This window comes from Artemia franciscana, chromosome 20, assembly GCF_032884065.1.
Source record: "Artemia franciscana chromosome 20, ASM3288406v1, whole genome shotgun sequence".
Classification (NCBI taxonomy): Eukaryota; Metazoa; Arthropoda; class Branchiopoda; order Anostraca; family Artemiidae; genus Artemia; species Artemia franciscana.
The window spans coordinates 21,108,155-21,126,232 of record NC_088882.1 but is presented as its reverse complement, the minus strand read 5'-3'; the positions used below and the strand labels follow the sequence as shown (position 1 = coordinate 21,126,232).

Here is an 18,078-nt window from a genome sequence, read left to right as displayed (position 1 = left end):
AAAATGGCTATCATAGAGTATTGTATCATATTTCAATAAACTTTATTTTATATGTGGATTTACAAATTCAATTCCAGGATCTGCTTGAATTTTTCTATTAGAATCTTGTTCAAAGATAGATGTAAGGTGCTTACCAACTTCATCACCTATCTTTGAACGCAACGGAGCAGCACAAGCATAGCGAGTAAAATTACTGATTATAAGGGAAATATACTTATCTGGGCTATTATGAGGTTTTTGAATCAAACAGTTCGTGGTAACGAACTGTAGTAAGGAGCGACCCGGCTCAATAGTAAACGAAACTCTAAAAACTCTAAATTTTGATGCTAAAAGATACATCAAAAGAATCGGATTTTCATGCTGATTCTAAATATATAAGTTTCATCAAATTTAGTCTTTGTCATCAAAAGTTACGAGCCTAAGAAAATTTGCCTTTTAGGGGGGAAACATCCCCTAAAAGTCATAGAATCTTAACGAAAATCACATTATCGCATTTGGCGTATCAGAGAACCCTATAGCAAATATTTCAAGCTCCTATCTACAAAAATGTGGAATTTCGTATTTTTTGCCAGAAGACAAATCACGGGTGCGTGTTTATTTGTTTTTTTTTTGTTTTTTTTCCCAGGGGTCATCGTATCGACCAAGTGGTCCTAGAATGTCGCAAGAGGGCTCATTCTAACGTAAATGAAAAGTTCTAGTTCCCTTTTTAAGTGACCAAAAAAATTGGAGGGCACCTAGGCCCCCTCCCACGCTCATTTTTTTCCCAAAGTTAACGGATCTTAATTTTGAGATAGCCATTTTCTTCCGCATAGTTGAAAACAATAATAACTATTTCTTTGGGAATGACTTACTCCCCCACAATCCCTGGGGGAGGGGCTGTAAGTTACAAACTTTGACCATTGTTTACATTCAGTAATGGTTATTGGGAAGTGTGCAGACGTTTTCAGGGGAATTTTTGGTTTGGGGTGGGGTTGAGGGGAGGGGGCTATGTGGGAGGATCTTTCATTGGAGGAATATGTCATGGGGGAAGAAAATTTCAATGAAAAGGGCGCAGGATTTTCTAGCATTACTATAAAAAAACAGTGGAAAAATAAACATGAAAACGTTTTTTCAATTGAAAGTAAGGAGTAGCATTGAAACTTAAAACGAACAGAGATTGTTACGCATATGAGGGGTTCTAAAAATACTTTAGCATAAAGAGCGAGGTATTTGGGAGGAGATAAATACCTCGCTCTTTATGCTAAAGTATTTTTAATAATTTCAACTATTTATTCTACGGCCTTTCTGATTCAAGGGTCATTCTTAAAGAATTGGGACAAATTTATGATTTAGTGTAAAGAGCGAGGTATCAACGAGGGTACAAACCCCGTCGTATACATAATAAAAATATAAGAATATAAAAGTTTGTTACGTAAATTAATTCTTAAGTTACGTATATTTTTTACTAATAAAAACATTCGTTAAAAATTAAAAGTTCTAGTTGCCTTTTTAAGTAACCGAAAAATTGGAGGGCAACTAGGCCTCCTTCCCCACCCCTTATTTTTCAAAATTATCTGATCAAAACTAAGAGAAAGCTATTTTGCCAAAAAAAAAGAATTAATATACAAATTTCATTTTAATAATTTACGTGCGGAGAGCCAAAATCAAACATGTATTAATTCAAAAACGTTCAGAAATTAAAAATAAAAAAACTAGTTTTTTTAACTGAAAGTAAGGAGCGACATTAAAACTTAAAACGAACAGAAATTACTCCGTATATGAAATGGGTTGTCCCCTCCGCAATCCCTCGCTCTTTACGCTAAAGTTTGACTCTTTGCCACAGTTCTACTTTTTAAAATAATTAAAAGCTTTAGCGTAAAGAGCGAGGGATTGCGGAGGGGACAACCCATTTCATATACGGAGTAATTTCTGTTCGTTTTAAGTTTTAATGTCGCTCCTTACTTTCAGTTAAAAAAAACTAGTTTTTTTTAATATTTAGTCTCGTCTAGAGTCAAAAGATCTGCTTGTAAAATATGCAATGGGGAAAAGGCTTCAGATAGAGACTACAGTGAAGAGCTCTATGGTTTTGAATAGGAGAGTAGCCGGTTGCCCTTTGTAAATACTCTGTAGCAAGCTTCTTTTCAACTCTAGCGACTCGAGTTCAAAGATAGATGTAAGGTGCTTACCAACTTCATCACCTCTCTTTGAACGCAACGGAGCAGCTCATGCATAGCGAGTAAAAACACTGATTATAAGTGAAATATACTTATCTGGGCTATTGTGAGGTCTTTGAATCTCGTCTAGAGTCAAAAGATCTGCTTGTAAAATATGCAATGGGAAAAAGGCTTCAGATAGAGACTACAGTGAAGAGCTCTATGGTTTTGAATAGGAGAGTAGCCGGTTGCCCTTTGTAAATACTGTGTAGCAAGCTTCTTTTCAACTCTAGCGACTCGACCAAGTGTGTTTTAGGAGCTTAAACTTCCCGCTTTACCAATTTTTTCATAAACACTATAAAAAATTCAAGCCATTTTGAACGTCAAGGCCTTGTGAAATACCCGCTACCCTTTGTATACAAACAGGTAATACGCTGATATTAAGACACCTTTGCTTGATACCTTTTAAATTATCATCACCAATTGGCTTACTAGTATTATCTGAAAACGATTTAAGAACATTTTTTGATATTTGACCCTATTCCCTTAATTACTTTAAAATATGTTTATTCCCATTAAGACGTTTCTGAAAGCTTGATAACTTCATGACATCTTGATGACATCAAATGATTTAAGTCTTTTACGATTGGAAATACAATCGTATATCAAATCAATTAAATTTTAAGTTTTGCTGTCAATTATAACTTCACACTTTTAGTCATCCATTTGTACGTGTTCATTTTCACTTGAGACAAGTCCAGAGTGATGCATTGCTCACAACACGAATAAGGTCTTAGGTCCACAACACTTATTAAAACTTTAGAAAAATCTTCTTCCTGTTTCGGTGGTGATAGTGCTGGTGGTAATGTTGAACTTTCAGAAATTGGAGGTTCATCAGTGACGTTTACTTTGAGCGGTCTTTCACAGTAGGGTTTATGCCTATCTACAAGTCCAAGAGCATTTTGAAGCAAAATTAGTCTTTCCTCATCGGCAACTGTCTCATCGTTAACAGATTTATCAAGGTTATCTTCAAAGTGGTCTTTTGGTGAAAGAGCGAGTTCTATTGTTCTATTGTCGCCACTTTAGAAAGTTGAGCCCTTTTTTCGAGAGTAGTGTTTACAGGTCCCGTGATTATTGGCAGTAACAGTAAAAAGATGCTACCACCCGCTTGAAAAATTCGTTTTGTTTTAAAATCTTTTCCCTTATTTGTGTAGGCTAGGACACGTACAAGTGAACGGTGTTGCTCTCTCCGTTGCTTTACTACTGCTGGCAGTTGAACATTGCCTTCAGTTAAATTTAAAAAAAGCTCGGATAGGAGATTAACGGATTCAGTGTCAATGCCATATTTGAATATAGCCTTCCTAGGCCGAGGTTTTGAATGATCTAGGACTGAAAATAAGTAACTGTTTTCATTTAGTTTCCTCAGTGGCTTGATGTCAGCTAATGAAGTTTTTTGCTATTCACTGGTAGATATACATTAATTTCAGTGTGAAAAATATCCGTGACTAAATGTGATGTTTCGGTTGTACTCTGATTGAGATCCAATAGATTATAATCATAATGTTTATTTGTAGTCTGATTGTATGCTGAGCGTAAGAATTTCGGTTCATTGGGATAATTATGTTTGTTGAAAGTTATGAGGCAACTTGCATCGCGAACAACCCTGTAGATCATAAAGTAACTATGAGTAGGGGACAGGTGGTTAGCGTTTATTGACCTTTCAGAGTAAACAGTGACTTGCAGAAAAGTGCTTTAAAGCGGACAAGATTTTTACAATAAAGGATGCGAAAAAAGATTATTTTTATCGGCGATGGGGCTACAGGGCTTAAACATGTGAATTTTATATAAAAAATTACATCAGCTCTAATTTGAGTATAATCTCACCCTTTTTTTAATGGGGGAGGGTTTATTCTTGATACACATAGACTTAATACACATAGACATAGACTTATTAAACATAGGCTTACCTGTTGGTATCTTTGGGCCATATCCATTATAGAAAATCCTGGTATGTTTTCATTTATAATTAATACAAGACTGATAAAGTTTCCTAACTAGCAGCGTGTGTTTTAGTCCCCAGAAAACAAAAGAAAATAACATGGTCCCACTTAACAGAATAACAAGCCATTGTATAATAGGAATCTATTCCTCCCGAAAAATCAATACAAGATCGTAAAATACCTCCCCCTCTCCTGGTTATAGCGAAAAATTACTCTGTCTTCAGACAGCAATGAGAACAAAGGTCATGTGCGCTAAGCAGAAACATCTAAATTAATAGTGTTTGATAAATTTAGACCAGATCCCTACCTGGGTGCTCTGAAGTTTTTCTCCCTATACCCTTAGGATTTTAAAAATCAACAATTAACTATAACGTAACATCTACGGTTGCATCTTGATTTGGCAGGCTCTAAAGATTTTTCTGATCTTTCGTGGGTTTTTAAGTTACTACATAAAAATCCATGACAACGATCTGCTATTACGCAACAAACAGCCGTGTCTTGAAGAAAATATCCCCTATTTTGTAAGAAACCCCTGCCTCTTGAAGAAGTTTGAAAAAAGCGTCGGGATAGGGATTCGAAGGGTTGGGCTCCCGTGGAATTTGTTGAGGCAACACTACTTAAGTCTCCTTGGAAAAGTAATTCAGTGTTAGGTTAAAAGTACCGTATTCTTGATCAGCATCTGACTATACCGAAAAGAGTTCTGAGATTTCGGCGATATATATATATATATATATATATATATATATATATATATATATATATATATATATATATATATATATATATATATTTATATATATATATATATATATATATATATATATATATATATATATATATATATATATATATATATATCGGTTCATATATATATATACTAGCTGTTGGGGTGGCGCTTCGCGCCACCCCAACACCTAGTTGGTGGGGCGCTTCGCAACCCCCCAAGCCCCCCCGCGCGCGTAAGTCGTTACGCGCCATATTAGTTACGCGCCATTGTAGTTGTGTCCCTGTGTCCCACCTGTGAATATATATAGATTTATATATATGTTTCAAACTACGTAAAAATTGCGAATATACAACATACACCCCTTATCGACATTTTATCAGGTATTTCAGCGGAAATCACATCATCAATTTCGTTCGAAGTAATTTTTTTATGTAGCCAGATTAGTATATGTGCGTGTGGCAAACCTCGTTTTTGCCATTCCACTGAGTACATCCAGCATCGCACTGACCCAAACACTTCAAGTTTTACTGTGTAGTTTATCAGTAATTTCAACTTTTGCCGGAAGACACGGGCCGTAATGTCATGCCTATGAACCGCCGATTGTCCTTGAAGTAAAAGCTGCAGTATCTCGTCCCAAGATTGATTACATGTAAATGTAATAAATAAATCTGGACGACCATAGAGACGAACATACGCAATAGCATCTTGAGCATGTTCTTGCGTATGACGGGGACTGCCAGCATATGACGAAGGTAAAATTGTTAATCTTCCAACGTTTGTGGTATTACCGTCATTTAGTGGTATTACCGTCATTTATAACTGCATCTCGCAAATGAATGTATTGTTCAGAGCGGAGCTTGGTCTGATTCAGGCGCATATATAGCAAACGTTCTGATTCAATTTTAGCATACATATCAACGACAAATTGGTGAAACAATTGACGGCATTTTAAAATATAATTTTCTTCATCCTGCCGAATCATTAGTCTATAGGAATAATAATGCATTACACTGCATTTCTTATTCATTTCTTTGTTAGTGGCTGGATTCATCAATTTAATATTAAAGTGATAGCCGTCGGCTCCATCCCAAAAAATGATAGGATATTGTAGGGCATCGCAGCATCGATGAGTTTCTGCAATTCTTAACAACTGAGCGTTTCGCTTATGAAGAATAATATCTCGAGGTAAAAACTGATCACCGACCATAACGATTGCCACTTCGTCGATAATTGGAGCATTGTATCTACGCACAAGTTGGCCAGGAGGCGTTTTGTCAGCGGAAATAACAATTTTATGCGTATCAGTAGGCATCAAATTGATGGCTGTTTTGAACAGACGCACTAAATTATTATTTTCGTGGAAAAGATCTTGCAATTGGGAAACGATTGTCCTTTCAACATTGGGAGAAATTTCGCAACGTGCATTCAATTCAGAATTTCTATCACTGATGAAGTACAATTGTAAAAATTTATGATTCTCGCCTGAGAATGGTAGAAGGGACCCTGCCCTATGATAAATTTGCCCTTTTACTTTGAAAGTAGACATAAATTTATCTGGATTTTCGATTTGGGCTCCAAACGACGTCATTTGGAAACATGAGTTGTATTTTCTGATTTTTGACAAAAAACAATTAGATTCTGACATAGTTCCAGTAAGGAAAGTCTTCAATGGCTCTGGTGGTGCAGCCCTTGTGATTCCTCGGCACGCTTTCTTTTCTTACTTTCTCTATCAGCAGCAAGCCTGATTTCTTGCTTTTCTTGTGATTCCTCGGCACGCCTTCTTTTTTCACTTTCTCTTTTAGCAGCTAGTCAGCTTTCGCGTTGCTCTGAAGGTTCCTCGGCACGCTTTCTGTTCTTTCTTTCTCTATCAGCCTCAAGCCTGTTTCTTTGCTGTTCTTTTGATTCCTCGGCACGCTTTCTGTTCTTTCTTTCTCTATCAGCCTCAAGCCTGTTTCCTTGCTGTTCTTTTGATTCCTCGGCACGCTTTCTTTTCTGACTTTCTCTATCAGCAGCAAGTTTTTTGGCATACACTCTTTGAGCATCTTCATCGGCTTTTGCCATTGTAAGTTCATCAGTCATTTTAAACTTAAACATTAATAGATTTCTACGTGAACATATGTCTTATATATCTTTAATGACGTCACCGTCAAAGCAAAAATGACGACAACTAACTTCATGATTAAATATCTTTAATGACGTCACCGTCATAGCAAAAGTGACGACAACTAATTTCATGACGTCAGTCAACACAGAAACATGACGTCACCTGATCCACAGACAGACAGACAACTTATTTTTATATATATAGATATATATATATATATATATATATATATATATATATATATATATATATATATATATATTTATATGCATGTTCAAAGATTTATTTGTTTGCTAATAGGTAAATGTTGTTTCAGGTGTGGGACGAAGAATTGGCACAAATAGCAGAAAGATGGGCACGCCAATGTCGATTTGAACATGATGTTAATCGAGATGTTAGTAAGTGTTCTCTCCATAAACAATTTTTAAAACTGGTATTCAAAGATGACCATTAATTAGATCTTGTAAAATTCTTAAACATCCCGTAAAAAAAGAAAAGAAAAAAGGAATGTCTTTCAGCGTCTGATGTTCAAGATCTTGAGAGCAGTTATTCTACAGTACTTGAGTGAAATTTCCTTTCGAATGAGGCTCAACTGCTTTTTTGTGTGATGAGAGTAGTTGGAATTCAATGAATTTAAACGCACAGTGCCACCTTTGAATCCCAGTCCCGACAGTTTTTTTAATAACTTCTTCACGGCGCAGTTGTTATTAAATTTCTTCAAGATGCAGATGTATTTTACGTAATAGGGTATTGTTTACTTATGCAAATGAATGCAGGTGTATGTTACGTAATAGAGTTTGTTTACTTTTGGTTGCTACCTAATAGGGAATGTTTTCTTTAAGATGCAAACATATATGTTACATAATAGTTTTTCTTTGATAGTTTAAAGACTTGGAGATGTAGGTTGAAAAACTCTCAGGATATACTAGTCAAGATGCAAACGTTACATTAAAGTTTCTTTGATTTTTTAAAAACCCTGCGAGGGCCAGGAGGAAACCTTTAGGGCCCCGCCAAATTATGATTTCTTTTGATGTGACGTAAAAAGACTTGTTATAGTCGGTTATTCAAGTCGGAAGCTCCGTTTGAAATAAAGAAATTGATCGTGCTCCAACATTTACATGTGAAAATGACGCAATCTCGCGCGGCTTGTTTTGATTACGGTGAACATTTATAATGCAGGAAAAACTGGTTTTGATGGTCAACGACACGTAACATGCTAGATAGATCTTGGGGTTCGCTCACCTCAGTATTGAAAAAAAATTCAGTGTTTAGAGTATTCTTTAGTAAAGGATACTTTTACTGTATTGGACATTGAAGGTGCTAGCAATGGCAAAATGAGAGCTAGGGTGCTCTCAGATGAGAACTTAGCAGTAGCAATCACAAGGGTTGCGGCTAACCCTAGAAAGGGACAAGATGTTTGCACAATATGTAGTAACATTAAGTGAATTCAAGTCGGAAGAACAGATATTCTTTGCAACAAAAGCGAATATGATGCATATACAAAGATTATAAGACGGATTAAATGCATTAGTGAAATATATTGAAGTCAACAATCAGAATCAATCTATAAAAAGGAGTAAGTTTGTTACAAGCGAGAAGGAATCTTCATTTACTGTTAATCTGTAATCGGTAGTGGGGGTGTCAAGATTGAAAATGCTTGGATTTGAGAACCAAAAAATCATACGGTTTCTAGTGACTTTGGAAAAATGTTTAACTCTAGATGATGATTTTCTAGAATTATCTCTTCAAAAGAAAATATTTCTCAATGAATACTTATCGATATAATGATAAATCATTTTCAGTCTTTTTGACTATTGCATGAAACTTTTACGTCGTGTTCCAGATGCATTTACTCGATTTATTGACATATTCATTGTCATTAAAATATTTATTCAAAAATGATATTATGGGTTTACTTTTAAGTGCTACCTAGAAATTTGTTTAAGATGGCCATTTTTGCATTCCAACAAGAAAAAAGTCGAAGCTCTTGTCTAAACAAGTTTAACTGATTTGTTGTGTTACGTCACTCGAGTATGCTTCCTCCTAGAAGACATTCATTTTATCGACCGCGATTTTATTTCTTTTTGGCAGTGAGACAGTCAACAATGAAAAAATAATTTACACATGTCCATTATATTTGTATACATTTTGCAGCGGGTCGTCCTGTGAGAGTTTTACTATTGTTGATAACTATATTAAAAGTATAGATCATGCAACCCATTTAAATTGCATAGAGGATACGCAGTGCAAATTAAAGAGTGTAATTCCTATCTTTAAGATAATTCTGACTCTCGTGCTAGAGGTTTCCTCTGTTCCAGTTGTCACTAAGATAAATGATCAATGGTTAGTTGTCACTAAGATAAGATCAATGGGTAAATACTTAACCCGGTATGATTGAAAAAAAAACCTAATGTTGATTTCAGTTTATTTTTAACCTATTGATATCGTCATGGTTTTAAATTGCTTTGGGAAGAAGAACCTGCCCTACTCATTACTTGCTGGAATGATAAGATAGTCTGGTTTTTACCACACCACTGTGAAGATATTGATTACTATGACTATAAACCTACTGATTTTGTTTCAACTTGGTCATCGTAATCACAATGGTAAAAAAAAGGAAATGTATACAATATTATATTATAAAAATAATATAATTTTATATGTAACTTCTCGAAGATATTGGTGATTCGTGATTCGTAAATAATATAATTTTATATGTAACTTCTCGGTGATATTGGTGATTCGACACTCGGAACTATTATCTTTTTGACAAAGCGGTACACGTTTAAGTTCAAGAATTGTAGAAACCAAAACCAAAGTTTAATGCCCTATTTTACCTAAAACTCATTTCAACTTTTTTAGTTTGATTGTCTAAGTTTCATTGTTTAAGGTTTTGTTTTAAAATTTATTGTGCATGTTTCAGAAACCTAAAAGGGAACAGGCATCAACAAATCTAGCTAGAATAAACCTACCCGTGGTATTCTCCTATATTTGTTCAGTTTTGAAAAACTAGTGTTTTACTGAAAATACAAAACAAACCAAAAACAAAAGTATGTTCTTTCAAGAGCTGATAGGTTCTAAAGTGGCCTGTTGAAAATAAAAGACCTTTTATAAAGCCTTCACAATGGTTATGCTTGTAGCTTTTAGTATCAGTTTAAACTCTCTAAAAACTTAAGCAAACTGAGTTTCCGTTAAAGCCCTAGTTTTTTCACATTTCTGTAAACAAAGGGAATTATCACGAGTCAGTTTGTTCAATTTAGGTTCTTAAATATAAGTCGCATAAACTGTCAATTCATAATTTTCATAACCTAAACTTATTCTTTAAATCAATCTATTTCCAGAGCGATATGGAGTCGGTCAGAACCTTGGGATCCGGTTCTCATCTCGGTCTGAAAAAGCGAACTGGGAAGCAGTAATCGATAGTTGGTATAATGAAGTTGAATTTGCTAATAGAAGATTAGTGCAGCAACTAAGGTAGGACATTCTTTATCTAGAGCAGTATTCTAGCTTTTTGCATAGTAAAGAGCCGCGTACCTTTCATTCATCTTTTCTATAGGCCACTTCGTATGGAACGGGTAAAAAAACAAAGCAAACAAAAACTGAAATAAAAGACCATAATAATGTACAATTACTCTCATGAAAATAATAACAAATGTACAAAAGAAAGATAGTAATAAAAAAGAAAAAAAAGAAAAAGCAAAAACATCTATGAACCAACAATCAAAAGAAAATCTTTCATTTTACTCATAAATAAACCAAGGTTGTCAGCAGTAAGAATACTCTCTGGAGGAAAATTCCAATTTTTAGGGCCTAGAAATCTGACCGAATAACCTGCTCTAGCTCAGCTTCTGTTTCAAGTGACTAGATTATCAGCATTGCGGTTACTCTATATTTGAAGCAATATATTTCTTCTGTAAAAACAATGAATACTAGTACGGCGAGTACTAGTGCTAGTACTAGTACAGGACTAGTACGATTCTAACACTGGTACGTGGATATTGATGCTTGATATTATCAAAGCTGCCTAACGTTGACAACTTTGAATTTGTTATAACACCCCAAAGTGTCGTCAACTTTTTCCACGTAATTACCAGTAAGTCGTAACACTTTGTTTTGAAGAAATTACACTCGTTTGAAATTTCAATAAAAGTGGCTAGACCACAGCACACATCAGTATGAAATATAAGGGTGGATTAAAATGCTCTGTAAACTTGTGGTGGTAAAAAATCTTAAAATGTCACGTTGTTCCAAGTCCTTGTGCGATCTTCACTGCAACAATATCACTATATCGTTTCTATGAAAGATTGTAATAAAAGCGTTCGTGGTAATGAACTGTAAGTAAGGAGCGATGCGGCTCAATGGTGACCGAAATCTAAAAAATAGAGTCTTGACAACACTAGATACATCAAAAGAATCGAGTTTTGATGCTTATTCAAAACATTTAAAATTTATCAAATTTACTGGTACCCATGAAAAATACGAGCCTGAGAAAATTTGCATAGTTTTTGAAAAAGGGGTGAAAAGCCCCTAAAACATCCTAATGAATATCACACCATCAGACTTCGTATAATAAAGAACCCTACTGTAGAGGTTTCATACTCCTATGTACAAAAATGTGGAATTTTGCTTCTTTTTTTTGTCAGAAGAAAGATCACGGATGCGTTTTTTTTTTTTTTTTTTTTTTTTTTTTTTTTTTTTTTTTTTTTTCAGGGTGATCATATTAAACCAGCGATAGTTAAAATTGCAAGGGGGCTCATTTGAATAGAATTCAAAATTTCTTGTGCCCTTTTTAAGTGACCAAAAATATTAGAGGGCAAATAGTGCCCCTCCAAAGCTCATTTTTCCCGAAAGTCACCTGGTCAAAATTTTGAGGTAGTCGAAAAATGACTATCTAAAAAAAAATTTCAGCATAGTCGAAAAACCTAATGACTATGTCTTTGAGGATGACTCGACCCCCACAGTCCCCGGAGGAAGGGCTGCTAGTTATAAAGCATACAGACGTTATCAGTTGCTATTTTTCTGGTAGAGGCGGCTATGCTTGGGAGGATTTTTCCATGGAGTAATTTTTCACAGGGAAAGAGAATTTCCCATTGAGGGGGAGCCAGATTTCCCAGCTTTATCTAAAAAACGGTCAGAAATTAATTAAAAACACAAGTTTTTTCAACTGAAAGTAAGGAGCAACATTAAAACTTAAAACGAGCGGAAACTATTACGCATATGAGAGGGTTGCCCCTCGTTAATACCTCACTCTTTACGCTAAAGTTTTTTTTAATACTTTAAAAGAACTTTTTTATTTTAATTAAACGGCCTTTGTAATTCAGGAGTCATTCTTAAAAGATTGGGACAAAATTTTAACTTTAGCGTAAAGTGCCAGGTAATGACAAGGGGGATACCCCACTCATATACACAATAATTTCTGTTCGTTTTAATTTTTAATGTTGCTCATTACTTTCAGCTGAAAAGACTTGTTTTTTTTCTATTTAATCTAGTTAGAAACCAAGTTTCGCATTTCATGTACTTGTTTAACTCGCTCTTTCGCCTACTAAATTTTTCTTTATTCTCCTTCCCTAGTTATGGGAGATTTCAATATTGATTTAATGAACCTTGTGTCTGCTAACCAGAATAGAATGGATAGAAACACTGTGCATTTTTTAGAATTTCCACTAGCTCATGGATTAAATCTGTATGTTCTATGCCATCCAGGATAACTGATAGGTGATTTTCACTAATTGATAATATTTTTTCACCTCACAGCACGGTTAGTGCAGATGTCATTCCTGATGATTCATCTCACACTGCGTAATTATGGCTGATTTTTTGCTATATTTCCCTTATAATAAAAATAGTCAGTCAAAGCATAGGGGCTTTTCGCACAAAAATTCGTTAAATTTAAAATAAGGGCTTGGTGACGCTGAGTAGAGCTCAGTAATTGATCAAAAGAATCCAAATCAATCTTTAGATAAGTGTTATAATATATTGACTGAAAAGCTTGATCAATTTCGCCCGTATAGAAATCCAAGAGGAAAGAGGTATGCTCCAAGAAGACCTTGGGTAAATGATTCCCTTTTTAAGACTATTAATGAAAAAACCGTTAATACGAAATCAGAGTGAAGTACCTCACAGAAATAAATACAATGTGTTTTAAAAATAAAAAATTGTTGGTAAGGATTTTTAGGGAAAGTGAAAGAGTTTATTATGAAAATTCACTTCAAAATTCTGATTCTCCCCGAAAAACTTGGAGTTCGATCAAGGATAAAATTGGAATTTTAAATGAAAAGTTGGCGTGTCCCGAGGTACTATTTGATATAAATGGTGATGAAGTTAGAGGACCCCAGGCTGTTACTAAGATGTTTAGTGATTATTTTACTGGTGTTGGACAATCTATCGTTTCAGAAGGAATAGATTTTTCTTCTCGCAAGTCGCATAAACAATATTTCCCTCCCACTGAAATTACAAGCATATTTCTGGCCTCGGTTAGTTTTGTAGATTTCCAAAAATCTATCAAAAATACAAAAAGCGGTAATTCAGTGGGATATGATGAACTATCAACAAAGCTGTTGATAGAGCTGGAGTGATTTTGAACCACTGATTCATATTTTCAGTTTCTGTGCCGGTTCAGGTATATTTTCTAGTAAATGAAAAATTGCCCGGATAATTCCTGATATTCGCTGTGAGCGGGTCACGTCTAGTGTCGATACTGACGTTTCATCGTTCTAGCCATGAATTTACGTTCCGTATTCCATTAGTTCGTATGATAATGATTTAGGTACATCAAAAAGCATAGTAGGAGCCTCAGATAGATCACAGGTAATGAATGTGAGTAGGAAATGGCCCTTTGCGTCCAATTCTTTAATAGCATAACCCGGCCTACAACAACAGATGCATTAGTAGTGCTTTTATAATCTTTCAAAATAGTTCCTTATTTTTGTAACTGCTCTCTTATGAACCTTGGGGCTAATCGAAATAGATTACTAAAAAAAATCTCACAGCATTTTTTTTCAGGTTCTGACCAAGACTTTTTTTCCCCATTTTGAGCACTACTCTTGATAATCCATATAGGTTTTGTACGAGGGCGTAAATGGGCAAAGGAAACACAGTCCTTCATAAGTAATCTACCACATAGCCTAGCTGACTTACTAAAGAGCTTTAGTTTATACATGACTAAATTTACTTATCAAGAAATAATAAGGTTCAAATTTGTTTTTTAATATTTAAGATTCAATTTCTTATTAAGATATTATAGTTAGCTAGCTATGAAAGACGTATTGTGTTGGAAAAAAAAGAAAATAATTAAGTCTTCACCTTAAAATCACGATCACCAGGATATTGCCACCGTTGTCACCTCGCTATAACCTGTAAAGTGGGGCCAGTTCTACTCTTGTTGATCATTACCAGCTTCTATACTCCACGGACAATCCTCAGTATATTTATGATGCACTTTAAACATTAATTTCAAGTAGTGTTATGAGTGGTAATTTTTCTTTTATAATGTTTTTATCAGGGAAAACAGATCAAGATGGCACCAGTATCTTGAAATAGCACAGAGCTTCATGTATGCTAGAATTAATTAGATTAGTGACAAAACAAAAATTTACTTTATTTGAAAGGGGCCTTCAATTTCTCATGGCTTAGACACTACCACAAAGAATAGATTTTAAAAGTGGTTTAGCCTGTGAGTTTTGAAATTCTTTCCTTAGAATGTTTGTACACGGAGCATTAGCTCCACATACTTAGAACCTGTGAGTGAGTTATGTTTATTTATGCATAGGGACTCGGCTGGTATACTTTTGGACATTCAATTTAATTGAAACAAATAAATTGAGATTTATCTTATACACTAAGAATCCATTCACAATGAAATTTTACCAACAATGAGATTTGCTATCGCAAATATGAGCCAATAAGTATTTTTCAGCCAATCACAATATCCTACCCAAAATCTGATTGGCCCAACCGCTAGCTAAATTTCAGCATTAGTAAAATCTCATTGTGAGAGGGCCTTAAGCACGGTGGTTTAGACTTACTTTAATTAGGCCTAGGTATTAAACATTGTTTGTTTTTTGTTTTTTTTTTTCAAGAAGCATACATTATTGAACAAAGTATCAATTACAGCTCTAGTAACCTAAGCAGAGTTGGCCATTACACGCAGATGGTAGCAGCCAACACAGAGGCAATTGGCTGCTCCGCAGTTACTTATGAAGACCCACGTGGACGATTTCAAAATACTATACTCTTCGTCTGCAACTACGGCCCACTTGGCAATTTCATAGGAAGGCCTCTTTACAAAATTGGAGAGCCTTGTTCGGCCTGTCCTTCCGGTACAAAATGTGTAGCAGGGGGGCTCTGTGCGTAAACTGGCACTTCAAGAATCTACATAAGCATTTTAATACTTTTATATGTTTTTTTTGTGATATCACATTAAAAGTTTCACTGATAAGTCTTATAATTCCCTGGCAAATTAGTTAACTTGTCACACAAAAGGGAGTTGTGGTGAAAATGAGACGAATAAAGAAGGTTTGCCCAGTTCACTTAGAGCCTTAGCACTTGAAGGGAAGACATCATGTACAAGTATGACGCATATTTTTTAGTAGCATACGCCATCAAATCGTATTTTTAATTATAGATGACGCGGTTGCTTATTCATGTGATTTCCCCTTCTAAGTTCAGTGATCTTCTTCAATTGTATTTTAAAATTAATTTTAATTGCATTCTGTGTTCAGAAATGGCTTCTGCTGCACGACCTATTTTGTCAAGCCTTCCTTTTTCACTATTACAACATCTGAGAGAGTTTAATCTGTTTTATGGAGCTAGGTCAATGATTATTGCTAGTGACAGACAGTGACTAGGACCATCTTTTGGCCTCTTTTTGCTTCCTTTGATGGTGGAAACACTAATAAGTCTATGGACAAAGCAAAATTAAAGTACAACTAAGAAGGGTTTAGCTTTATACCTCTGTGAATTAGCATAAAAGCAATTTCCATATTAACAGTTTTATTTTATACAACAAATGTAGAACCATTTAAATAATTATAATGGATGGAGTCCACTGTCTGCAATTTCAAAGCATCGGTATAAAAGCGTAACTGGAACTGAATAACGTATTCAAAATTAAGAATTAAACGTATTCAAAAATTTAACACTTAAACGTATGCAAAAAAATTTTGTTTTAGCTTGTGCATGGGCCGACATTTTTCTCAAGCTATTGTACCATCAGTGAAACAAATCTATCTGCCTACATCTCTTCTTTTTTTTTTCTGGCTGTACAGGTAATTTTTTATAGTTATCAAACTTGTACTACATTGCTTTAGCTGTTTAATAAAATCCTATTAAAAATAAGGAGAGGAGGGGGGAGTGGATGTGATTAGCTTTGTTGTCATTGAGTTTAAAAGCTTATACCTCGGAGGTCGCTCGGTGGACTTGATCCACTTTAACCCTGAGAATATTCATTGGGAAAAATGGTACTTCAGTTCTCCATCATTTTAAAAATAACGTGGAAGTTGTCAAATATCGGTCAATCAATAACCTAAATTATGCCTCATAAATAAGAAACTGTGGTATAAAATAAATCGCGCATGGAACGAAATTAATAAATAAATAAACCTATGTAAAAATAATAAATTTTATAAAAAAAAATAACTTATAGAAAATAATAATAAATAATAAATTTTTGTACTGATAATAGAAAAAAATTATATAGTAAATTATAAAAAAAGCATGGTATACAATGAATAAATAAATACGCAAAGATAGAAGGCCGAGATCGCCTGTGAAAGTATATTATAAAAACTTAGGAAAACGATATAATATTTTATACATAATAGATAATACGTTCCTTCGAATAAATATAGTAAAACGGATCAATGAATGGATAAAAGCTTCTTGCCGCTACTCAAAAGAGGCCACTTAAAACCTGGCACAGAGATCAAGGAGCCTTTTTCAGATTTCACTGAGTTCATACTATTAAAACCACTTGGGTTTGTATCATACCCATTAATGAACTCATCTTGCCTCCTTTCAATTGATTGCAAGCTTGATGACTTCAGCAAAAAACTAGGCTTTTTTGGTACCGGCGGTTTCAGAAACTTCTTTTGTCGTGGTATAGTTCTATCAATATCACTTGAGTATCCTTTTGGTATTCGATGCCTCTCTCTATGGCCGTCAGCAGAGGCAACGCTTCTATTATCTGTTGGCGTTTCACATCGAGATTTCAAGGTTCCAGATGTAAGATCTGTAGTAGCGTAAAGTGCTTCATGATGATGGATATGGCGTCCACTGACAGAATCAATCCCACTAGGTCTAAAGCTATGATCAGACTTTATTGAATAGTTAAATTCTGAAGATTTCAAATGTGGCTCATTGTAATGATACCCAGAATCATTTGATTTTTCTGAAGGTTTGGAAATATCAGATTTGACTTCTGACTTAACTGAACTTGTATCACTACCTTCTCCTTTTCTCAACAGGGAAGTGCGAGGAGGCTTAGGCTTTTTAGTTTTATGTTTTGTATCCCTCTCAGTTTCTGGGGAATCACCATTCCCTCTTATTTGTCTTAACAAGTTCTCTGTCTCGGTATGGATTATTTCGCCAGCTGTACGCAACTCTGCACACACGTGCTCCATTTCGTTCACTTGCTCTTCAAGATATGTTATTCTGTGACTCTGTTTTATTTTATCTTGTTTTAAGGCATCTCTTTCACGTTGAATTGCAGCATATTTTACTTGTAGGTTTTTTAGTTCTGTGTCATAGTCGGAGCCCTTTGTCACTTTCCTGAGAATCGTTACAGAGTTCAATCCAGGAATAATCACAGATAGTACTTCCTCAAGTGTAGAACAGAACGTGTATGATGAGTTGACTTCCAAGATTCTAAAAACAAAAAAGGATAGACAGTCCCTTTTTATTTTTTTATTTTTTTCACCTTATATAGATATTTCATCTTGTGTATTTTACCTTCTTAAATTACATAAAAAAGAGAGATAGACACCGAGAGAAAGAAAGAGACAGAGAGAGAGAGAGAGAGAGAGAGACAGAGACAGAGACAGACAGACAGACAGACAGACAGAGGGTCAAAAACTTTCAAAGGTTCTATGGAGTAATAAGATCAATCCTTATTTGGAA

At 34.9% G+C, this 18,078-nt stretch overlaps 2 protein-coding genes across 8 annotated transcripts in view; one reads left to right on the top strand and one right to left on the bottom strand.

Moving 5' to 3' along the window:
• LOC136039885 (venom allergen 3 homolog) overlaps positions 1-15,400 on the top strand; it is a 46,960-nt gene extending 31,560 nt beyond the window's left edge. For all 3 annotated transcript variants that reach the window (XM_065723850.1, XM_065723851.1, XM_065723849.1), the window contains exons 3-5: positions 7,280-7,361; positions 10,305-10,437; positions 15,076-15,400. In XM_065723850.1, coding sequence (XP_065579922.1) covers positions 7,280-7,361; positions 10,305-10,437; positions 15,076-15,316 — 456 coding nt within the window. In that variant the 3' untranslated portion in view covers positions 15,317-15,400. The remainder of the gene's footprint in view (positions 1-7,279; positions 7,362-10,304; positions 10,438-15,075) is intronic.
• A 537-nt stretch (positions 15,401-15,937) lies between these two features.
• The window catches only part of LOC136039882 (uncharacterized), a 98,068-nt gene continuing 95,927 nt past the window's right edge, over positions 15,938-18,078 (bottom strand). For all 5 annotated transcript variants that reach the window (XM_065723845.1, XM_065723843.1, XM_065723842.1 and 2 more), the window contains exon 8: positions 15,938-17,826. In XM_065723845.1, coding sequence (XP_065579917.1) covers positions 16,821-17,826 — 1,006 coding nt within the window. In that variant the 3' untranslated portion in view covers positions 15,938-16,820. The remainder of the gene's footprint in view (positions 17,827-18,078) is intronic.